Genomic DNA, 25,180 nt, shown 5'->3' on the forward strand with positions numbered 1-25,180 from the left:
ACCAATTAGAGAACAGCCAAAGCCTGACTTGGCATCAATCAAGATCTATGACTAAGAGGAGAAGGCAGTTATTCTAACTAGGGCATTTGCTCTTCTTCATTCCCTCTTCAAGTGTCAGCTTAGAGAGCAGCTGCTCAGCATGATTTAAGATATTTTAAGGGTGTGTGCACTAATGAGCATAAGTTAGATTTAAGAGAGAATCTAAGATGTAGATTCTCTCTTGAATCCCACTGATGTTCAGCCATCAAGCAATAAATTTTGATGTTTTCTGTCAGTTTTACCCAAGAAGAAGCACAAAGTTAAATCTGAAAGAAGGGCTTTTGGTAAATGAAAAACCTGACTTTATCCTAAAATGGACTTCATCCTCTCTCAAACTGTTTTTACATCTTCTTCCTGTTTAGAAAAGACAGCGGGAAAGGCAAGTTTCACTATAAATAAACTCCCTTCCCACTATCAACATCATCATTATTTAGCATTATTTGGTCAAGTTAAAACTTGAATTCATTGCCAATATCAAGATGCTTTAAAATACAATATCATCTAAAGTAAATTTATCTCAGTAATTAATTTAAAATAATGGCAATCAAATAGGTTCATTATACACAAAGGGATAAATTACAACTGCATTTTCAAAGGCCTGAATATCAAATGTGATCAATAAAATTGATTTCTAAACAGAAATGTTTTATTATAGGAATATTGTGGCCCACACAATTATGGGACAAATACAAGTAGGATAAGTCATAAGAAGCTGACTGTGTAGAGTGCTGTGTCCAAAATAATTGTTGGAAAGTTGAGTGGAAGGAAAAAATGTGACAGAAATAAATGCAAAAGGAACAGGGACAACCACATCTTTAACAAAGACGCAGAGTCAATTCAAAAGAAACACAGGGACTCAGTCAGTGCTTTAAAAGCCACCAAAGAGTGTGGAGGCAGAGAATCCAATTTTCTTGAGATCCAGTGTAGATTTCTACAGCCAGTCTTGATTTGGAAAGCCATGTCATCTGCTAGTGTGTGTCTGTTTTCTGAAGACTAAAGTCATCGCAATCCTCTTTTACAGCACATTATGCTTCCCCAAGTTGTCCTTGGATGCTAATTTCACTTTGCAGCAGGACTTGGCACCTGCTCCAATTGGCAGTACCTGGTTTAATAACCTGAACTGGCCAGCTTCTAACAGCCTAAAGCTCCCTGCACACTGTGCAATTATCAGCTGTCTTGGCCAAAACATTTTGTCATGAAAGAAAATCTCTGATAATGTTTGGTACTCTGTGGTGGTTCAGGAACCAGTTCAACTCTCTCTCAACCAAAGACAACCTGAGACAAATTTGCAGCAGTGTCAGATATTTTCATATGTGTTACAGCTGCATTGACTAGTATTTACATACAAGTCTCCATCTCTAACTTTTTCCGATAAATACAGCGATTTTAAAAGTATTTGCTGCCTTTGAAGAACTAAACATTTTGCTGGTGTTTTATGATTCATCCACTGCAAATGTAAGAAACAAACTTGTTTTGCATTTCAAACCAGCAAATGTTTTTTTGTGGACTTTGCATGATGGGCTACAAGCACAATTTAACCGCCTTTTTTTCCTCCTCTTAAGTCTCCTCCAAAAACTGTGGTTGTTGAGAGTAATGATGTGCTGCTCTCTGAATCAAAGATGGCACAGCAGGTCACACGCCAGGCACTGAAGCAAAGCTGAACTGTGCAAAACAGGCAGGCTGGATGATGCTATTCATTAACGGGAAGGTCGGAGCAAGCTGAAGAGTGGAGCTGAGAGGAGGTCCCTCAGGATGCACTAGAGAGCGCCAGACGGAGGAGAGAGAGAGGGAAGTAGAGACATGAGTGAGGGATGAAGTGCGAGGGAAGTAAGGGGCTTACTGCCAGACCTTTACAGCTCCTTCATTATTGAATTGGTGCAAGGAGAGAAAAGGGCCAATGCCTGCTTGTAAGGGAACAAACGCGGTAGCGAAATTATAACAGTGCACAGGCAGGACGCGGTGGTTCCCTGCTTAGTCAACCTCCAGCCTTCAGGATGTGATGAAGTGAGGGTTTCTTTTGTCTTGCAATGGTTTGTACATCCTGGCAAGGAGTAAAAATCGCAGCTCCTCATAAAGACTCCCCTACATACACTCAGCATTCTGAAGTTAGTCCCGTTTAAACCTCATATTTAGCTTGGTGAGCACATGATTTTTAAAGTCAGAGTGAACATCAAGCAAAAGAGTTGTCTGAGGTCTTCAAAAATAAGGTTAAAACAAAATCTAAAAACAATTTCAGAAAAATTATAAAATAAAAAAAAATGATTAAAAAAATATTTAAGACTTTTAAACTGTACAGCTAAGTAAGTTAACGATGCTCAATGTGTTTTACTAATGTAAAAAGTCACCAAACTGTTTTCATTAAAAAAAGTATGAAAAATTCAGATGAATGTCCTCACCTCAAAAAGGACAAGATAATAGAGAAACCACCATGTATTTTCCTTTCCAGATGAGCATGATAACACATTAATGTTGCATAATCTTTGAAACAGCGACGTTGGTTTAAATACAGCCAACTTGTTGTTCAGACAGTACAGTGCCTTGCTTCTGTATTTGTAACCACTGAACATTTTCATATTTTATCACATTGCAACCACAACCCTCAAAGTATTTGAGTGTATGTGACAGATCTAACATAAAGCAATGCCTAACTGTGAAGAGGAAGGAGAACATGCATAGTTTCTAAATGTATTATATGTAACATTTGAAAAAAGGTATTGTGTGTTTGCTTTCTAACCCCTTTACTCTGATACTCTAATTTAATCATGACATAAACTAGGGCTGTTGTAAACGAATATTTTAGTAATCGAGTAATCTATCGATTATTCTTACGATTAATCGAGTAATCGGATAAAAAAAATTATAAAATGAAATATTGGTAAATCTGGCATAATACCGGTGTTACTATCAGATATCAATATCAGTCCAATTTTTCATATTTGAGCATCCCTAACAGTTGCTTTTTTGTAGTTTAGAAAACTAACCTGTAACAATAATAGCTCACTTTCTAAGTTAACCAGAAGAAAAGTTATAGAAAAATCTGAAATTATATTGAATTTAATAACAAAGAGGCAGGCTCACAAATATGCTTATAAAATGTCTACAATCCAGCTTTTAGTTTATGTATTCATCTTCAGTGAGTTTAATAGATTAATTAAACTCACCTTGCCACCTAACCTGTCACGCTTTGGGTTTGAAAATACGGGAAATGCCGCCTGGAGTGGGAGGAGAGGGCGAATGAACGAACGTAAGATGGAGGGGAGGAAATAGACCAGCGGACTGACGAACCGTTAGACCGGGGGACGAACACGGGGGAAGCAATACGGGATATTTACGACACCTTCACTGGTCACACTCAGAAACTCATCTACCAGCCATGTACGATGCGCTCCGCCACCCGTTTCTTCAGACCGGGATATGAAATTTATTGTGCGGTTCGTCGGTAAAGCTACATTTACACGGTAAGCATCAGATACTCAGCCGCCCGCCCTGTTCAGTCTATCCGCTCACCTCAGCGCTCTTCCCGCCGTTCGCTTTCAACCAGCAGCCCCGGAGGAGAAATCCTGCCGTACTCCAGGCATTCCCCCAGTCATTTTAAGGATGCTTATTGGTTCCCCAAAAACGATAAAAAGTCGGGCATTATCATCAATCAATAAAATCCCCACGGGCCAATCTTGAAGATTGGACTTTATGCCGCTGAGACTTAGCTTTTGTCAACAACTCAGAGGCGGAAGTGAGAGCTCCGCGCAACGCAAATGAAGTCCCGGCCGGAACACGGTGCGCTAACTAATAAAACATAAATTAACGAAGCTTCGAGGCAGGTAAATTTTCCTCGAGGAATTTTAGTAATCGAGGTCCTCGAATCATTCAAGGAATCGTTTCAGCCCTAACATAAACCCAGCTCCTGCTCTGTTAGAAAACATCAGTGAACAAACAGGATCATGACAACAAAGTGGCACAACTCCAAAACCACAAAGACATGGATGTCCACCTAAACCCGGCCTACGGAGTTCTGGAAGAGCTGCAGAAATCGACAACTTGTTCTGAAGTTTCAAACCTTTGTATAAAGAAGCTACGAGTAGTCACATTGTAAACTTCATCTCCACAGAAAGCTTATGGAGTTGGCAGCAGCCTTATGCATTTAAAACAGGACAGTTTTAGGAAAGATGACATCTGAAAAGACTTCAGACAAAGACTCGGGTTCACCTTTCGGTCGAACAATAATCCCAACTATAAAGCCAGCTTTGTGTTATGACTTTAATGGCAGAGAGCAACATGTCAGTTCCACTTATTATGTATGGAGCAGAAAGTTCTCCCAGGCATTTCCTTCTTGTGAAAAAGCTCAATTACTTTGGTCTTAAGATAAAAACTTTTGTTTACTGTCACAAGGTTCTGACATCTCCACACATTTCATAGGCAGCACGGAGGGTAAAAATTCAAAAATATGTCCTTGGAAAAATAATAATTTGACTCGAAGACAAGTTTAAGTCATAAGAGTCTTTCTGGATATTCTGAGCTGCACGTTTGTAACTCCAACACATGATTCTTCCTCCTCTTCTTCGTCCTCCTCTTCACTGGGACAAACTGCAGACATCACTAACGTTTTGGTTCTCATAGGAAAAGCTACATGCAGTCCCAAGGTTCAGAAATGAAACTCTGAGTTATTGCTCTTTTCTGATTGATGCACCTCAACTGAGAAAAATATTTTTCTGACAGTGTGCAACTTTCTTCAATCAAGGAGGCAGAAATTGATCAACTTATTTGACATGTCAGCTAAAATAGAATATTTTACTATAACCACAACTCTCAACAAAGCCTTCACATACAGATGCATCCATGGCAACTAACTAATGACTTCCTACTGACACAAAACCTGTTTGCTGAACTAACAAATCAGTAACTAGCAAGTTGCCGTACTACTTCTGTGTTTAATGTACTTAACATTTACTTAAAAAGCAGAAAGACGTGAACTGGAACAGAAGTTCACATGGAGCACCACAGTTTACCACAAGTTTAACGTCTACTGAAATTAATCTAAGAGTGTATTTGAAACGTTTTCACACTCTTCACCCACTGTGTCGGGTAAAAACACAAGGACAAAGAGGTCATTAAACCTCCGTGTTTCTGGTTTAGTCTACTGCACGCAGCTCAGAGCTACTCTTCAAGTTTTTCTCTTCCTGTCTTGTTCAAATCAAGCTGTGGCATAATCAGAGGCGCTGCTGTGGTTCAGCTTTAGCGTCTGCCAGTGAGAGGTTAACTCGAGTTCATGGAGCTTGCTTCATGTCACAAGTATCACATTCCAGTCGCACACAAATGCAGGAAATGCTTCCACGCTTATTTACAGTCCAAACACACCCCAACCGATTAACTCTGAAAAAGAAATGATTCAAAGACACTTGATCTCTACATAAGGTGGGAAAAAGAGAGCAGAAAGGGAAGTAAAGCAGCAGAAAGACTTGGTTTAAATTCAGACCTACTGTAAAGTTGGGGCTGGCAGTGTTCCCACATGCTCCCGATACACTCTCTCCAAGTACGACTTCCTCCTCCCCTCATGCTCTGAGCCCTCCCCTTCCGCCCAAAGCAAAACCCTCATGACTTCCTGTTTACCACTGACCCTTCGCTATCCCCCGCGTCCGCCCTCATCTGGCAGGTCTCCAGACAGACAGGACGGTCAGGCCGGATGAAACCGACAGACTGCTTCAGAGAGCAAGAGAGAGAGAGACAGACTAAGAGGGAGGGATCTGGGGACGTAGGGGGAGGTGAGCAGAGAGAGAAAGTGTGTGAATAAGTCAGCTCACCACCATGTGGCCACAGAAACAGCAGGTTTCCCAGGAGTGTGAGTGTGCAGAATGTTCCTGTGTTGGTGTGCAGCCCATGAGGGTGTTGGGGTGAGAGCCAGTGTTGATGCTTAGTGTCAAGTTTCAGGGCTGATTATGGCATTACCCTCCCAGTCTGTTTTGCTGGTGTGTCAGGACTTGCAGAAGCTTCCAGCATATTAAAAAAAGAAAAAACAAGGCAACCCTGCCACACATCAAAATTAGTTCAAAGAAATAAACTCCCAACCTTCCCAAGCATGGTGTTATTTTTATTTTTAATTTTAGCGGTCAACACAAAAAAAAAGGAGCGGGGAAAGCAACTAATACCCAGTGAAATAAATCTAAGGAAGCGATGCAGACAGGCAGTGATGAGGCACCTGCTCACTGTCACTGCCAGGGGGCCTCTAGTGGCTACAGCAGCCCAGGCCATCAGTATCCATCAGTGTCCACCAGTCGCCACTTCCATCTCTTTTCTATTTTGCTCAGCACAGCAGCCGCTGGCATTCTTACATTTGAAGCCTTTGCTGTGATGAAAAGTACTAACCCTACAACTCAGCAGCAGTGCAAGAAAAAAAATGGAGCTCTTTGTTAAAGCAACAGTCACTGTAACACACATCAATGTGTGAAACAATGGAGATCAACAGCAGAACAAAAGGTCTTAAGGCTAAAATGGCATCAAATGGACGACACCTTACTCAACAAAACAGAAGGAGACAACAGTGGCTTTTCAGCAACCGGGTTTCAGTTCAGGAGCTGCTTTTATCCACAATAATCCCAGCTGCTCTTAATGCAACACACAGTTAAATGAAATATCACTGAAAAGCTAAAGTCAGAAACTGAATTAAAAAAATGACTGATGTTTTTACAGGGTGACAAGACTAAAGAGTGACATATTTCAAGCATTTATTTTGATTTCCAAATGAAATTCAAAATCTACTTTTACCTGAAAAGACGACTTTGGAACAACGGTCCAGTTTCTGATGTCGGATCTGGTTCAGTACTGGCTAAGCACAAAGAATGTAGCAGTTCTGCATATGTTCTGGGTTGCAGTGCTGCTGGTGCTTGTATACCTTTTTTCCTTCCACTTGACTTTCCATTAATATGCTTAGATACAGCATTCAAATAAACAGCCAACGTATTTAGCTATGTGTTTCTGTGTTCACACAGCAATATACTTGCTGGGGAAAATGTGTGTAATTATACATTTGTATTCCAAATTTATATATGTATGTTATTTAATTATCTTTGGTAATCTAATTTCCAATCAATTGAATCTTGGGACGAATTTCAAAATGAACAGTAGTAAATGGATAAAATACATCAATGTGTGTGGCAAATTTGATTTGATCTTACTAAAAATAAGGTTTTGATGATATTATAGTGCATTAAGTTGAGCCTCAGGTAGTTTGCATGTTTCCACCAAAGATCTTTGCCATCAAGCGTAATCAGTTTGTATAATCAACTGCAGATTTTCTGCAAAAAAAAAAAAAAAGCAGAGCCAGTTCATTTATGTGGTTATCTTATTCTGCTGAGATATTTAGGGTAAAGCCAAGTATTCCAACACCTCCACAAACTAAAAATACAAGCATGTAGCATTTTAGCAAGCGTACATGGACAGATGCAGTGATGCACTCAAAGCAATTCCTCCAGCATCAGTTCAAAGGTAGGCGTCTACCAATCTGTCCACACAAAAAAGATGAAGAAAAACTAAATGGTGCGAATGAAGAGCTGCCAGAGTCGCATGGGAATGCGGTTCAAGTGACTGGCAGTGCTGACAGAGCAGGTGTGCCGTTTGCTGCTCCTTATGCCTCTGGTCTGTTATAGTTGCAAACTATAGACAGAAGATAGGCTTTTACTGTGAAGAACTGGTGTAAGATTTAAACTTGATTTACTGACTTGCAGTAATAGATTTTGTTCTTTTAAGGCAGTGTGTCACATTACGATCTTGTAAAGTAGAACAACAAATGGGGGCCAAGCAAGACACAGTCAGCAGTGCTCTCAACGTTCAGGATTCTCTCAGAGTTGATTGGATAAATAACAAGAAAAACTCTCATTTTAATGTTTTAAATGTACCATTGATGTCCTAAAAATCACTAAAACCAGTTTCTATCTCACCTTTGGGGCCAAGTTTAATTTGCACCCATATTTAGCTCAGACAATTCAGACACGTTATACAACATATACATTAATAAACACAAAACATACAGAACCGACCCAAAAAGAGGATCAGTTGTCAAACCATAAATCAAAAGCCTAATGGAGATGTCAGTCATTCTGCAAAGCAACAGAAAAAATTGGAGGTCTATGTCTTTCCTTCACCATTTTTTCTTGTTTTGCAACAAACTGTCATAGTATGACAAACCTGTGTAAAAATAGCAGAAATTTGTAATATCGTAGTTTAGCAAAAAAAAACAAAAAAAACATTTAAACCTCTTTTGTAATTTGAAGCAATTATTTTCAAAATATTCTACTATACTGATCATAACAGGAATGATTTTCTGAAGCATTTATTTATTGTTGTTAGTTTGAATTTGCGACATAGAAATTTTAAATCAAGTAATTTACTATTTATACAAAAGTTTTAACAGGTCGTGGTTTTTAACAGGTCGTGGTTTTAAGTCAGCTGCAGTTTTTCCATCATAAGATTCTTGAACTTCAAAATCATTTTAATGAGACACCAGGAAAAGCATAAGAATAAACAGAGTTTCTCTGTCCAGACAAAGCATAAAGTAATACAGTATTACCTACTCCCTGTTGTGCATTTCCAGTTAGTTGTCTGAAAATAGGATACTCAACTTTTCCGTCACAAGAACAAAAAATTTGTCTTGGTGGAAATATTAGAGAAAAGATGCAGAAAACTAAATGACCATCAGCTAGCTTCCTTGCAGGGATTTCTATAATTTTGCTTTTAGCCTATTTTGTACAAATATAAAAAAGCAGAACTTCTCAATGCCCACTCTACTAGGACACTGGAATTAACAGGACTACTTTAACAATTTTGGCAATTTCCCCAATACTGCAAGCCCCTTGCTGCAGAAATCCCAGAGGGCAGCACATTCTTTCTGTGCGAGAGGAGGTGCTGCAGCCTACTGTGTCCTGCAGTGGTTGCAGGCACACTCCAAGGCCTCCAGTCAGGAGATTTGCAATGTGCTGTCACAGCAGGAGGCATCAGCAGCCACACAAGTTTGAACAGCAGCTATTTAATAATGTACGTCTGCTCCTAACTGGACAGGGCATCCTCTACAGGTGGTGTTGACTTACAGTTTAGGAAAAAAAAAATTAAAAAGTGTGACATAAGTCTGGGAAAACTCCACTTCAGGCGGCAAAAAAATGCTGTGTTAGTAATGTTTCACTAACACAGCAGCAAAAGTGTGTCGCATGAGGACCCGAGTCGACAACCCCCAGGGGCTAATGATGAGCTGACAGTAAAAACAAACACTGTCACATTTAATTGTGTGTGAATCAAACTCTCAAACTAATTAACAACACATATGGTTAATAAATACAATCGGTAAGGAATAGAGATGTGCCAATCAGATTTTTTCCTGCCGATACCGATCACCCATGAGGGCCGATCACCGATACCGATCACATAATTATTATTTATTTATTTTTTATCATAAACACTACCGGTTACATTATATGGAAAAAGGAACCATGAATTCACCTTAATTTAGACAAAAACTTTTTAATAACTTTTTCCAAGAAGAAAACTAAACAAAACAGGCATTGTGCAAATTGTACTGCTATTGATAATACTACCTTTAACAGACTGAAAACATATGAAGGCTCTGAAGAGGCTAAATAATACAAAGAGCCAAAATAAAACCTCTCAACATTGTCAAGAAGTTCAAGTATAAAACTTAACATTCAAAGGCAAATACAGGTTCCATTACAATAAACAATCCAGAGTTACTGAATGAAAACTTCCTGATAGCATGGCGGCTAGCTGATTACTGCTAGCTCTGATTGGCTGTTTCTGACTGAGCGGAGTAATTATGCAGAACAGGGAGGAGATCGATTATTTTTTCAGAGATTATCTGTCTCATGTTAGGACAGCGAAAGTTTTAATACGTATGTAAAATGTATTTTTTTAAGTTAGATGCTGCAGCTTTAAGCAGAGGTTCGGTGTGAGAGTCACTACCAGGTGGAGCAGAAGCGAAGCTCCGTCTGTGAAATATTACTATCTGTAGCGTAGCAGCGGTTCAACAGCGAGAGCAGAACCAGCGTCTTACATCGCAGCTCGAAGACTTAAATAATTTTCCAGGTTATTTGTTTAGCTTTCTGACCGTCATGCTAATCCGGGTGAGTGTTTGTAGCTGTGCGCTGCTTTACCTGCTATCTGATCCTCCGTATGTCTTTTTTACTGCAGTGAGCCTCGATGTAGCCAAACTCCGTCAAGTATGGCATTGTTTTTATGCCATATTAGATTAGTCATGTTGATGCATTTTGACCTGCTTCACCCCACGTGCTTTAATTTTCCGCCGCAACACGCAAACTTCCCCATTCGCTCAGTGCGTTATAGTTACACATCGCTTAGGATTTGTTGCTGCGCGTTTGCGCAGTGTGAAGGAAAGAGGAGACCAGCTGCACAGGCAGGCTGCGAAATGAGAAGCAGGTGATCGGTATCGGCAACAAGAGCAAATGATCGCCGATCACCGATCATACACTTTTTCACGGAAATCGGCCCGATTATGATCGGTGACCGATCGATCGGCACACCTCTAGTAAGGAATATTTTGTTGCTAATATATTAAAGTGTCTAATATTACATTTTAAAAAGGTGTAAAAACAGAATTGCAGTCATGACTGAAATGAGTATTTTTACCTCATTAAAAATTAAACTCATGCCAAATATTCTGAACACAATAACTTCATAAAGAAATCTGTTTTTGTAATGCAGAAGGTGGCACATTATTAGGCCTGTCAGGATAAATTTTACTAGTGGATAAATTGTCCTAAAGATTCCTCCGATAAATGATAACATAGTTTTGGGACAATTTTCATGTAATATAGTGTTGGAATAATAAAGCAAGTTCACCTAAAAGACTAATAAAACTTAAGTACATAACACTCCATGTTGGAACTTGAATATATTTTAAGTATCCAAAACAAAACACAACAAACAAAAACAATAAAAATGAAATAAACGCCACACACAACCAGAGCCATTAAAAAATTAATTATGATATGTAGTCCAGATTTCCCTTTAAAAAATAATCAGAATAGAAATGATCAAGCTCATTTTAATTTATTATGCAATTAACTGATTAATTGCTTATTGCAACAGGATAACACTTTATACCCATATTTTGTACTTTAAAGTGTGCATCTTAGCATTTGTTCATGATATGCAATGAAAGCCAAAGTTAGTAAAACAGGCTTTTATTTTCAGATGAACATTCAGCTATGTATTTTATTCAAAGAATGGTGATACCAGATTGTTTAAAACAAGTAATTAAAACCCTAAAAATAGAAGAAGGTAATTGATTTTCTTTTTGACACTACAAGACAAATCACAAGCAACCCTACAAATGAAATTTCGATATCAGTTTCTCTACCTATTTCACATGTGCAGAGTTTGCAACGACACCGGTCTTCCTGTCTGAGTTCCTGAAAAGACACACAACAGTGTCAGACTTGTGACTGACAGGACGTGAACATAAGCACCACAAACCAGGACCGGGCCCAGCGGAGTATCGCTTCACTGCTTCAGGCGAGCTGGAAGGCCCTTGCTGCTATCATGGGAGTCAAGCTAATAACCAGCTACTACAGACTAACCTGTTATACTCAAATTAACTGTACAACACAGAAACCTGGGCCACTCAATCAGTGTTGAGCATTGGTTGCTCATCACATCTGCAGCTGACCATTACAGTCACTGGAAACCCTAATTAGTCACATTCACTGCGGGGGAGAGGAGAGTGGGCCGCTTTCCCCTGATGCCCTGCCTGTTCAGCAAACACGCCATCAGCAGGCTCTTCACACATCAGTGCACTTGAATAGCACAGTCAGCCTGTAAGCATCAACACAGGCCTGGATGTTGACACAGACAGGGAGGAGGCTCTTGCGTATGGCTGTGCTTCAAGGCCCTTTTTCAATCAAGGACCTCTGCAGATGAGTCAATGGGCAGTGAGGATGAGCGCCGGTAAAGGAAGACCATAAGTTTTGCTGTCACCTGCTGAGAAAGAGTCAGGGTACTCAAAACACCACTTGTGTTTTGGCTCAGGGCCACAGATCTGGTTTCAGAAGCAGCGGCACATGGCAGATCTGCTGCCGGGAAACAAACCTTGTTTAGAGATCAGAAATTAGTCACTCAAGCAGGTCCTGCAACCTTGTAGTCACATATGCAATTAGTACACAAAGAATGTAAGAGTAGAGACACAAAAGATGAGGATAATATAATGCCAGAGAACACATCTGTGCTGAAAAGTCTATGTTTAAATACATCCAAGAGGGTGTCTTCAGTTACAATAGCATTGAATTTGTAGTTAATTTTCAAAATCGGTTAAAAAAATTAAACTTCTACTGCACAGATTCACTACGTATGCATACACACTCAAACATACACTCATAAGTATGTTGCAAGCATGGCTGCAGCTAATGACTTTTTGTAATAAATTGTTCTATTACAATTGGCATATTCTACAGGTTTTTCATTACCGACTTAATCCTTTTTTATACAATATTAGAAATTCATTAAAATACTTGAGCTTTGGGTGAAACATTACAGACAAACATGTTTTTATCGTTAATGTAAAATGTTTTTTTTTTGTAACTTTAGCATAAATACTCTTCTGAATGTGTAAATTTTCAGCAAATTGCCTTTTTATGAGTCTGTATACTCCAGTTAACAATTAATTGACTGCTAAATTAGTTGGTTATTTCAATAAGCTAATGGTTTCCGCACAAATTGCAAGTACTCATTTCTAGTAATTGTAATGATTACTTTCATTGGCTCAGTCAATGAAAGCCCAAAGTAGCATTTTTCAGAAAGTTCTCATATTCCATAAGATTACGAAAATAAGAATTTTGAATGCATAAATGTTATAGCCATCTTATGTCCTACAAAATCATGGGAAAGGCTGACATGATTGTCCAGCAGTACCAAGCATGCTTAATGGAAAGCTAAGTGGTAGGAAAAAAAATGCACAAGCAACAGAAATAACAGGGGAAGCTTGAGAGGATGCTACAAAGAGCCTCCAAACACAAACATCCCAATGAAATGGGCAACAACTGTCACATTGTTCTAGCTAAGCCACTCTGGAACCAGTAATACCATCAGAAGTGCCTTACCAGAGAAAAAGGACTCGACTGTCACTCAATGGCATGATCTACTGTCCTGCAAGTTTTAGATGCATCCTCACTATAACTCAGCTTAATAAGATGATTGCATTAACTCTTCAGTCGTCAAGATTAGCAAAGGCCTGATAAAGAGCCATTCATTTGATTCAGGTGTGTTGAGTCCACGTTGCATCTAAAGTCTGCAGGACGGTAGATCCCAAGTGCTAGGGTTGCAGACCCTGGTCTAAGGTCATCTTTAGATGAAGGAAAATGTTTCCTGGAGTCGAAAGAACCAGTGGAGGGGCACAGAATCTAAGTTTCTTGAGGTTTATTGTGAAGTACCATGCCATCTAATGGTGTTGATTCACAATGTTATCAAGTCAGAGAGCTTTATTCTTCCCTCTGCTGGCAAGCTTTACAGGGATGCTCACGCTTCTAAACATACTAATATCTGGTTTAAGGTCCATAATGGGAGTACACAAGATGCGTCATAAATGCATCATACCCGCAGGCCGGATTCAAGTCCATGAATCCGGCCTGCCCTTATACAGGTCACGAGGCCACTTGGCAAATCACGGGTGAAACACCTTGAGGTGTTTTGTGAAAGGGCCTATTGATACAGCAAGTCATGCAAAAGAAGCACTGACCAAGTACGCAGTGCATATACTATAATGGATACTTTTCAGTATGCCCACATTTCTGTATCAAAGATCCACATTTTCACTGCTCTTAGGAATTATTCTTATTTTCTGAAATACTGAATTTTTCATCAGATGTAAACTATAATGTACAGAAATAAATATTTAAAATTAGGGATATAATCGACCAATATTTATTGGGGAGCAGTATTTGTTTGATCGTGTGACAGTGACAGTACAGGACTGTGGGAAGTTTAACTGAAGCAGAGAAGCCATGCTGAAGTCAGCAATGTGGTCATTCGATTTAGTATGTTGAAAGCATCAGGAAATTATATATCCAATATTATTTATATAATATCAGATATTGACATCGGTCCAAATTTTCATATCAGTGAATCACAATTTGAAATGTAATCACCATATTATTACATTTCTGTCATTTTTACTACTTTCTGATTTGAATTATTGACTCACCTTAATTTCTTTTTTTATTGTTTCAATACAAGAACTAAAACAAGTTATTAAAACAGGACCACATGTTGCAGTTTAGGTGTCCTATTGGCATTTGCAAAGGAACATGAAATGCCTGCCGCATGTGCTGCTGGTCATGTGTCACTCTGGGGCTGGGAAGCTGCATGGATGCTGCTAAGTTACCAGCCAACTGAGGTCCAAGAACCGCCTGAAGCCTGTTACAGCCGGCTAATGCATTCTCTCCACCTCCCCCTCCACTTGTGTTCTCTCTCTCTCCCTCTCTCGCTCTCTCTGTCTCTTGCTCGCTCATGCTCTTCCTCCCCATCTCTTTCCCATCCGTTCTTTCCTAAGCTCTCTCCTTTTTCCATGAGCTGCTGCCCTCTCCATCTCCAAACCTTCCCCCTCCCCCGCGTCTCTCAAGTGCTAACCACTCTCCTACAGCAAGCTCTTTCCCTACTGCTTGCACTCACATGCACACGCACTCGCAGAAACTGTGACAGCAACCACAACAGTGTGCAACCACCCCCACACTCCAGCAAGGCTGTGTGCAAGTGCCTCTGGCTTGCCCTGACCCACATCTTGATATAGCCCTAAGTATGCTTACAGCTAAGTCCTGAAGACACTCCTGCCACTCTTAGCCTAATCAGGCCTGACCTGCTGTCGGCGAACAGGGCAGATAGACAGGCCAGGCTAGACTGACCATTATCATGTTGAAAGCCTTTCAAACTGCTGTAGGAACCGCCTAATATCCACCTTCCCCCAATGCCCCACTGATTGCAGGTTTCCAAGCAGAGAGGCACACGTTCTACCTCGGATAGTTAAACATTACACAAATGACTGGTATCTGTGCCATGAAACACAAGATTTAAAAAAAAAATTATCTTAAGCCAATACGTCTGCTATGTTAGTTAACTGTACGTACATGTAAGTTGAAGAAATAGCTTAACGGGCAGTGAAAACAAGGTGGGCTGAGAGTATGATTGGGCCAGTTGGTGATAATCCAGGTGTCAACCTCTGCAGTGTTCGGTCAGCCTATTCTAACGGTTTAATGTCTTCTTAGAGTCATTGAAAGTATCAGAGACTCAAGAGAGCTGTCATGCTCCCCAAACTGTTGCTGCAAATTGCTGGTCAGCTGGCTGAAAGAAACCTTCCCAAAGTAAAACCAAAAATATGGCTGCTTGAAAATGTAGGATTTCTACAGCTTACTTTTTTTGTTAGTCTGCTTACTACTAGCCAAGCAATTTTCTGTTTAACCACTTTTCTTCTCCAGACCACTCTAATAATCTCGTTACTGATTTCTTCCTACAGAAAGTACTCTTGGACCATTGTTCTTTTAGCTGCTAACTCTGAATGGGTTTCTGCTGAAGATTACTTCCAGTCAAAACAGAGTTGTTACTTTTGACTTTTGCCACTTGCTTGGTTAGGAGGACTGCTGCCTTAACAGCAGTAACCCATCTATTCACCTTAGTGTAAATAGATGGGTTTTATTACACTCATAACTTTTAACAAATTTGACATGGGTATCAAGCAGCTGACTGCAGGCCAATTTGCTGAGCAGATCACCTGACAAACTAGTAAATATCTTCTTGCTATGCTGTATTTCACAAAAAGAAAAAAAAAAACTAAAACAATATTGTCAACAAAAACCACTTGAACACAACACCTAAAAATTGCAGAAAATTTTGACTTGTGCTTAAATATGCATATCAAAATCAAAATAAATGTGTCATGTTATGTTACATACATTATGTTGGCAGCAATAAGACTAAGTGTTGCTTTGCTGTTTAAAAGAAGATTTAAGATTGTTACACATTTTTGTTTTAAATATGTGGAAATACTTTGAACCCATGGTATTTCATTAGAGGTTATCAAAACTTTATCTCACACCTGGCCATATCTAGGCAGAGAGAACCACATAACGGCTAAGGACAGATCCATAAAAACAAATTTAAAATTTTACCTTCTCCTCTTTGCATTCGATAGCTGCTGGTTTCCTGTTTTCGTGCCCTTTCTTCTGACTGGAATCAATCCAAGAACAGCTGGATTCGTCCTGTTGCCTGAAAGCGTCCTCCAGCTGGGGGAGCAGATCAGGCAGGAGGTCAGGAGGATCCAGGGCTTCCAAGTCTCCATCCTGGGCCTCTGATGGCATAACATTGTCTCCAAAAGCTTGGTACCCATTAGTGTTAATAACCCCGCAGCTGATCTGCTGCTCAGAGGGCAGGTGGTTTGTCATGCTTGGATAGCAACTCACTGACTCGCCGAACAGCTCTGATGATTTGCAGACTGCCTGGGTTTCTCCAGAACAGCGTAAGGCTCTGAAGGGACACTCGTCTGCCTGGCTAACCGTTGTTCCAGAGTGCAGCTGACTCACGTGTGCTGTGGACTGGAACTGGCATGCTGTCCCAGGCAGCCTAGGCACTGTAGTAGTAATTGGTGTAGTAGTGATGGGCCTACATGAAGACTGCTGACTGAGACTGGGTATTTCTGGCTCTCCAGGGTAGGCAGGGAACTCCGCCGCTTGGTAAGCATGAGCTGAACTGACAGAGCATGCAGGCAAGGAGTGTACTGCAGATGATGGATGTATGGGGAATGAAAGGTGAGAGTCCTCGAGTCCTGAACCGGAGAAGGCCGGACTTCCCCTGACCAACTGGTAGCTCCCCTGCTGCTGACGTGTTTGCAAGCAGGCCCCGCTCAAAGAGGCATTCTGATGTTCCAAAAAAGGCTTACCTGGAAGACTCCTGGAATGAAACTGGGATTCTCTTACAGGTAGTTGATGCGGAGAATGGTGTATCTGCTGCTGGCTGCTGGACTGACCTCCCTGGAGAAAGGAGAATGTGGGATGCTGATGTTGCTGCAGGCAAACACTCGCTGTGGTAATCTGTTGATGCTGGTTTAGCAGCTGTTGCTGATGACTGTGCTGTTGTTGGAGCTGTTGTTGTCGCATTCTCTGTTGCTGCTCAGCTTGATGACCAGAACCGTGCTGCTGCTGAGTATGTTGTCTGCCATGCAGTTGCTGGTTGTGCAGTTGCTGATGACAAAGTTGTTGTTGCTGCTGCTGTTGAGATACATGGTGAAACATGTTCCCATTTTGGTCTTGGTTGCCCCACATTGGGCTTCCAGTACTGCAGAACAGTCCGTTGGGTGGAGGTACTTGGCTAATAGTGGCACTATGGTACTGGCCATGTTGCTCAGGACCCACGTCACAACCTGTGCTCCGAGAACCAGAAAATACCTGCCCCAGGGGATTCTCTGCCTTAACACCAGCATAATGAACCATCGGCTGGTTGTAACTGGGCACAGCTTGTTGGGAAGAGACTGGTGGCATCATTTCTTGATGCTTCCCCGGCCCAAGTGCCTCCACTTGAAGGGGTTCAAAACCAGCACTGAGATTGAGCTCATCCACAAGCGACGGTGCTGCATGGAAACCATCTTCATCCAGCCCATCCAAACCCCCGTCAAAGAGGTTGGGATCGTCAAAAAAGTCCATGACTGAAATCAGAGGGCACCTCTGGATCCAAGATGGTCCCAGTGAGTCAGTCTTCACAGTTAGAGCATCTCCATTATGTGGTGTTCCTGTCAAAAAGACAAAAAAAAAAAAAAATTAAAAGAAGCAATTTCTTTTTGATAAATATTTATTGAAAATGACGGTTCATGTCAATAATCCATCAGCACTTCTTTTCATGTGTGGAGCAAAGCAGCTGGTGTAAACCATTCACCAGCAGGTGCCTCTTCCTGTACCCCCAACCCTTTCACAAAAACACACACCGATATGCACACACAAACACATGCACTCACGTCAACCCCCCACCTATGAAAGGCTTGAAGCTGCCTGCTCTGCTACTGCAAAATGTGTGGGAGGTGCAGACAGCTGATAGAATTTCAGCAGCAAAGGGCAGAGGCTGAAGAGGCCCTCTAAGCACATGCATGCGAGTGCTCTGCAACCACAGACCAGCGGAAGATGACAGAAGCTTTCCCAGGTCAGTCATTACATGCTGACTTGCACTCTGAAGCCCAAACACAGACATATTCCCTTTAAATGTTTAACATGAAGCTTCAAGAATAGCTTTGTTTGAATATATTAACAATTTAAATCACATTACACATAGACATAAAAAAACTTTTAGTCATATTACAACAGCAACAGAGATTTTGTTTTTTTCACCAATAAAAACCTAGAAAGTGTGCCATGCATTTGCATTCAGCGCTTTTCACGCAGCTGATCTGTAAAGGCCTCAGAGGTCTGTTAGAGAACAACAACAAACAGCATCATGGAGACCAAGGAACACACAGGAGAGATAGGTGGATGGAGCAAAAACAGGCCAACCACAGAGGATACAAATACACCCAGAGCTGCAGTCAAAACTTATACGTCAAAATACTGATTTGTTAGAATGGACCAGTCAAAGACCAGGCCTAAGTCTAATTGAGAACATGTAGAAAACTTGAACACAGGTGTTCACAGATGATCTACTGACAATCAGATTTTGAGCCACTTTGCAAATAAAATAGGGAATAAAAATCTCAGTCTCTAGACGTGTGAAGAGGGTGGAAATATAAACAGTACGCTACAAAATTAGTGGTAGCCATCTTGTAAAAATGACAGGCCTTTCTTGTACTCCATTGAAAAAAGACATCCATGATGCACAGAAGGCATAAATCGCTAATGAAAGGACATTTTTTTGTTTGTTTGAACATGCAAAAATGTTCAGTTCCATTTTAGAGGTTTACACTACAGTCAGAACAAACCCTCACCAAGAAGGAGCCGCCGACAAGCTTGACAGTTAGTTCAGTGTGGTTAGGTTTGAAAATCTCACCTCTAGTACTCCAGACACACTTCTTGTTATTGTGGCTAAACATCTAAATCTTTGCCTTGTCTTAACTGTAAAACTTACTACAGAAAGCATTTAGTACAAACTTGTGAAGTGTTTGTTTTGGAGCATGCAAGTCATTCAAGGTCAACACCTTTTCTGTCCACATTGATGTACGACTCACTTTCATGTAGACACCAACACCAGTGGTTAACCAGTTTATAATGGGCTTCAGTCCTTGCTGGTTACTGGCTTAGTCTTCAATATCCTGATTATTATTATTGTTTTATCCAAGAGTGGCATTTTGGGTTAGATGGATAAATTTGGATATAATGGATTGTTCAACAAAAAAAAATTATTTCAACCAATCTTGCATTGTTCACCAATCTAGTTTGCGGACAATGCTTCAAAGTCAGGTGTGTGCCAGGAAACAATTTAGTTGAGAATTTACTATAAATATTCAGCCAAGATTATGCCAGAAATATTCTAATGATGACAAAAAGAGTTTCAATGGGTGTAGGGAACCTTAAAGAAATATTATTGAGTGTCATGTATGAATTTAATTCCATTTGAACCAGAGAGAAATAATTTCTTCTGGAAATCACTAAAGTTATGTGTTCTATAATCATTTAATCCTAGAAAAAGAGCAGTATAAATTCAGAAATTAAAGTCCAATATTAACGATAACTCATTTCCTTAATGACTATATGTAAAACCTTTGAATGAAACTATACATAAACATTTTAAAATGTATAGTTATCTAGCTGTAAAATCAGATTTAAAAAAAAACATCACATATCTCAGGTTGAGTCTTTTTCTTACTATGCTAGACACTGTGTCAACAGTTTTACCTTTTTTGTATTATGTATTTCTATATTTCAAAGAATGGATGGAGGGATCAAAAGATTAAGGAGATGTAGTCTGCTTTCTAAAGAAGATAAAGAACAAACTTAGTCGGATATTGGTTGGATAAATGTCACAATCCTGTGATGCTGAAGCACTTAAAGATTTCCTCTGAAATATAAGAGGGAAATACCATATTGATTTTTTTTAATTAACACTTACTGAAAAGCAAGTATTTCACTATGAAGAAAATATGTTTCTCCTTCAGTATAAATTTGAACTACAGTGTTAAATAGAGAAGAGATATAAATCTGGATTGACATGTCAGAGGGCTGAAATAAAATCTGAATTTTCCAAGAACACTGTAATCAGTCTTTGAAATATCACAGGATAATTAATCAGAACTCGATTTAACCTACTGCTAGTGAGCATGCCCCAGGACTAGATTAACTGAAAGTATAGTTCTTGTTCAAGTAAATAAAAAAACTGCAAATTTCTACTTTGTTCAGTCAGTAGCTCATCATATACAAAGCATTTTTCATTCATTAACCAAAACAAACATCCCCAAAATTTAAAAATGTTAATAATTTGGATGGTCAACATTAATTTTAACTTTATCTTTGTTTGAGAAATGTACTTTAAGTCTAGTGGTCCACTCCTAGATTTTTTTTTTTATGAGTAATTTAATTTACTTAAAAGCATTTTAGATCTGAGTAGAAACCAAATATACATTTAGGGACATGAGTAAGTCTTAATGTTTCCTTTCAAAGCGGAGTGTCACACAAACAGGCTCAACATCCCATTCAGCTTCGACTCCAGACTGGCAGCAAACATGAAGTCATTCCTGTTTTTGGCTTTGGCAGCACTTCAGATTTTAATTTCACACAACTTTCTTCTTGCTTGGTAACCTTGACGTGTTGTGATAAGAGTTACAATAAGACTGAAATGCTAAGTCCCCCGTAACATTTTGATAAGGTTTTATGATTTGTCTCAAACTGTTCACTTTCAAAAGCAGCAGCTCACCGCTGCCTTAGTGTTTTGCCATCTGTGAGAAGCTTAAAGGTTCATTTTCTTTTGCCAATGTATTTAAATAATGATGGAAAAAAAAGACAGATTCATATGCATTGATCATTTGTGATGACACTTCTGGGTTTGTCCCAAAACATCAATAGAAATTCAATATGTGTGCCCTTTTGACCGCAACCCTAAAGAAGTTAATTAGCACTAGCAAAATAGATTATCCCACATTGAAAAGTATTCCCAGACAATTTTTTGCAAAAAATATTTTGGTCAATCTTTCAAATAACATCAGTGACATTCTAATAAAAACGTCCATGAGGGAGAGAAAACAGTTTAAGATGGATTTACCAAACAATATTTAGTATTAAGATTTGCTCCAATCTCATGCACCTGTGACGATTCAATTTGATCAAAAAGACACAAATAAAAAATACAAATACGAAAAAGGCACAACACCGTGCAAAAGTATTCATACTTCTTGACTTTTTTTTTTTTTAATCATTTTGGCATGTAATGTGAACCATTACTATTATAGAGTTCTGTGTAATAAAGCAGTCAATAGTGGACAAATTCCATAATAAAGGAACACTATGCTTTACTCTGAAGACATCAACTAAATTTAGTGAAACCAGCTGTCTTGAGTAGTTATGTAATTAGTAGAAAAGACTCCACCTGTGTGTAATTTACTGTCTGTATAAATGCAGCTGTTCGATGACATTAGTGAACAAACAGCATCATGAAGGTCAAGAAACAAAGCAGACATCTCAGGGATAAAGTTTGGGAGAATTTCTAAAACAATATGCCAAGCTCGGAATTTTTAAGAGCATTTTTTTGACATGGCAGGACTGCCAGGCTGCCAAAAATCCAGCCTGCAGTTTCAAAACATGTGGAAGAAGGTCAGACAGAAACTGGACATTTTGTATCCCCAATGTCATGACTGGTGGAAAACTAATGCTGCATGTCACCATACAAACGTGTCTGCCACAGGAGCTTCAATGATTGGGTGAAGAATCAAAGCAACAATCCAGGTATGTTTTTCATGAGGTGACATTTTAACATGAGACAGAGCTCAAAAATGTGGATTTTATATAATTATCCCATTTTTAACCAGGGATGTACATCAAACCAAATGTAATGAGAACCAAATTACTGTTCACAGTACATTTACATAAGAACTGCCAGCTCTGCAATGAATGTTAGCTAAATATTTAAAGAGAATGCATTCAAGCTCTTATTGGTGATGTATAAGGTGACACTTGTTTAAAGTAGAATAAGTTTTAAAAGGTAAAGTGGTGGTAAAGTTATAAAGTCATTAAAGTACAAGTAGATTGTTTCAATGTCAAAACAGCAGATTTCAACCACAATCAACTTTTCAGTAAAATCTTGTTGTTGAGATGGCAGTTATAAGTTGCATTAGATGTTTTTTACCAGAGCTGGAAAAATGGATTATCTGGAGTTTGGCATTCGCTATGAAACCAAATCGGAAAGAAACTTTAGTTATTGCAACATTCACCAATATTATCGCATATGCCAGGAGTATGATTGCGCCCTAGTTCGAATCAAAGCATATTTATGTGGTAAGGCTCAGTCAGACTCTGGGGCAAGATTCAAATCGTTTCTGTCTATTTATTTTAACTGAGTTTGAGCCACTTTGAGAGATGATAATGGGCAAAAAAACAATAACTATTTTTAGATGTTCAAAGCCAGGAGACAGACCTCAAAAGACCAGCAGCAGTTAAAATTAGTCCTACAAAGAAGTTGTGTGGTTCTAGTCTGACAAAAAAGGGGGAAACCTTCAAATGGTTTACCATATGGTAACTCTGATCAGTTGCCTTTGCTCCAGGAAGATTCTGGGAGTGTATTTTCTTAATTAATGATTACAAACAAAACAGCAAAATGAATGGGACAAACTGTCATGGCATGTCGCCAAACTGTACCTAAAAGTGTTAATGTTTTCATTAAACCCAGCCAAACGAATAAAAGTAAACCTCTAGAATAACAATATAACACACCGTCATATTGCCCATGCGCTCAGACTAAAACTAATATGCCCACTCATTACTGAATTAAACGCCTCCCAGCTGGTGTCAGACACAGACTCTGTTCCTCCTTCGTGGGTTTCCAGCTGTTTCCTTCATAATCATGACGTCCACGCACGTGTAGCACATCAACAGAAATTTGACCCCTTAAAAACTGGTACCCGAAACTGCAAATAAACCTACTAAGGACTACAATGGCAACTTCTGCGCAAGTCAATCCGTTTAAACTGCGACTTTGGGAATATAATCCTGGGATTAACGTGTATAGAGCTGGCCATTTAAAAAAAAAAAAAAAAAGTAAGCAGAAGAACTGCTGCTCCAGAACGCAAGGTTTAATTTAGAAACTTATGCACCCCTATGTAAAAGTAGCAACAAGTCCCATTTGGTAACCTCTTTTAAATTATTTATTTTCAGCTACACCGAAACAAGCCAGACCTGGACTCTGGGGTGAGCGGCATCCATTTGATCTTCCTGCAGAAATGGCTTCAGCCCCCGTGAGCTCGCTGTTTGATGAGCCAATGAAGCGGCAATGTGTTGCGCTACTTTTGAAGCACAACCGAGCAAAAACGACACGCGATGCACGTGGGATATTGGCTTTAAACAATGTAAACTCTCAGCCTCGAGCTGTCCGAATGGGGGCGTCGCACGTGGTCAAACCTTCACTTTGGATTCAAAAGGTGTCGTGACGTTTTTCCACGGAGGACATGGTGGAGGAGGGGGGGGGAGGAGGTGCTGGTGGAGGCCGAAGATGGATGGAGAGGTCGTCCGTGATGGTGCCCGAGATAATGACTAGTTCGACTTTCGTTTCCATTGAATTGTTAAACTATCGACGTTTTAATCCTGCTTGCATTTACATAACGTTCACATTCTGACTCAAACCGGTTGGTCGCTGTCAGTTCAGGACCACCACCAGAACCACCAAGACAGAAGAACTACTTTAAAGGCTTATTTTTGGTTACCAGACAAACTCTTTAAGTGAGGCTTGTTTATTCGAGTTAGTCTGAGGGGAAACTTTTAAGTTTCGGCTGCTCGACGGTGTCGTGTCGGGCAGGAGGATACATGCTCAGATAGGCGGTGTGTCATCAGACAGCTGAGCCGACCCTCACCAACTGACTGTCCGATATTTGACAGCTCCGAGTCTGAATGAAACGGAACCGTTCGAGTCCAAATTCAGCCTGCCACAAGAATGAAAAACGGGTGTTATTTCTTACCTGGAAGTAACCCCTAAAGCGCAACTCCAGGCGTCAGTGTTGGTAGAGTGTTGTCGGGCGAAGTTGGAGCTGTGTTGTTAGTTGTACTCCTGCTGGCGACCACGGCGCAGCGGCTCTGGTGCTGCTGACGTGACGGCGATAACAGCGCATTTGCATATTAGTGACTCTCTCTGTGATTGGACAGACTGCAATCTGCTAAAGTAACCCAGCTTAAAGTAAAATATAGCTCCGATTTTCTGCGTATGTGTACCTGGGCGGACTGAGCGCCCTCGGCTGTCCCTCTGAGATCGGCTGATTAAATCATGTTATCAGCTGGATAGTCACTGTGTTGACAGAGTGCATAAGATGGCCGCGTCTATGCCACAGCCAATCCGGAGAGGTTTTACTTTCGCACATGGACCGGAGTGTCTTCTAAATGCGAACGTGACAGAAGTGAAACCCAACGAGCCTCACTGTGGGCACATGCTGACCTCTAGTGGTGAATGTTGACAATAAACACACGGCTGTGTTTAACAGTGATTCTTGAGAATAGGGACAAAACGGGTCCTATGGGTAAAGCACAAAATTTGAATAAAATGTACACAAAATATAATTTTCTCAAATATCTGAGAAAACTAACCTGAGTCATGTGAGCACAACAATGTATATTTTCCTGGTGTTTGTTGAATATTCTTTTTATTTTAAACATTGTAGTCGGTGGATGATGCCTGTAAAATCTCTTGTACCGGAGCAGAACTCAATACATTTTAATAGTTTAAAACAATTAAAGAAATACTAAAATTATATATTATGACAATTAAGTATAAGTAGTCATATAAATAATTATTAAAGTATCAATAAATTGAATTAAAAATAATTTTAATATATTTTCCAACTCCATTGAAATTTGTCCTTAGTTTTTATCATCACCGTCTGACATGGAAAAAAAAAAAAAAAAAAAAAACAGGCATTATTGGGGGGCACCAGAACTTCTGAGGACCCCATGACCTCTTCCTTTGCTAAGAGGGCTAGTTG

The 25,180-nt window shown here is 39.9% G+C and overlaps 1 protein-coding gene across 8 annotated transcripts in view; it reads right to left on the reverse strand.

The window, feature by feature from the left end:
* Window positions 1-24,465, reverse strand: part of chd9 (chromodomain helicase DNA binding protein 9) — an 87,235-nt gene extending 62,770 nt beyond the window's left edge. For 4 of the 8 annotated variants that reach the window (XM_014985236.2, XM_014985238.2, XM_014985237.2 and 1 more), the window contains exons 1-2: window positions 24,167-24,465; window positions 16,206-17,818 (exon numbers count right to left, since the gene is read on the reverse strand). In XM_014985236.2, the coding sequence (XP_014840722.2) occupies window positions 16,206-17,732 (1,527 nt within the window). In that variant the 5' untranslated portion in view covers window positions 17,733-17,818; window positions 24,167-24,465. Of the gene's footprint in view, window positions 1-5,509; window positions 5,721-16,205; window positions 18,046-24,166 lie in introns of those variants that run through there. The other 4 variants (XM_014985233.2, XM_088004407.1, XM_014985241.2 and 1 more) reach the window with 4 other exon arrangements.
* Between the last annotated feature and the right edge of the window lie 715 nt (window positions 24,466-25,180).

The sequence above is a fragment of the Poecilia mexicana genome, unplaced genomic scaffold, assembly GCF_051168715.1.
Source record: "Poecilia mexicana isolate PSO_F unplaced genomic scaffold, ASM5116871v1 scaffold_3, whole genome shotgun sequence".
Taxonomy (NCBI): Eukaryota; Metazoa; Chordata; class Actinopteri; order Cyprinodontiformes; family Poeciliidae; genus Poecilia; species Poecilia mexicana.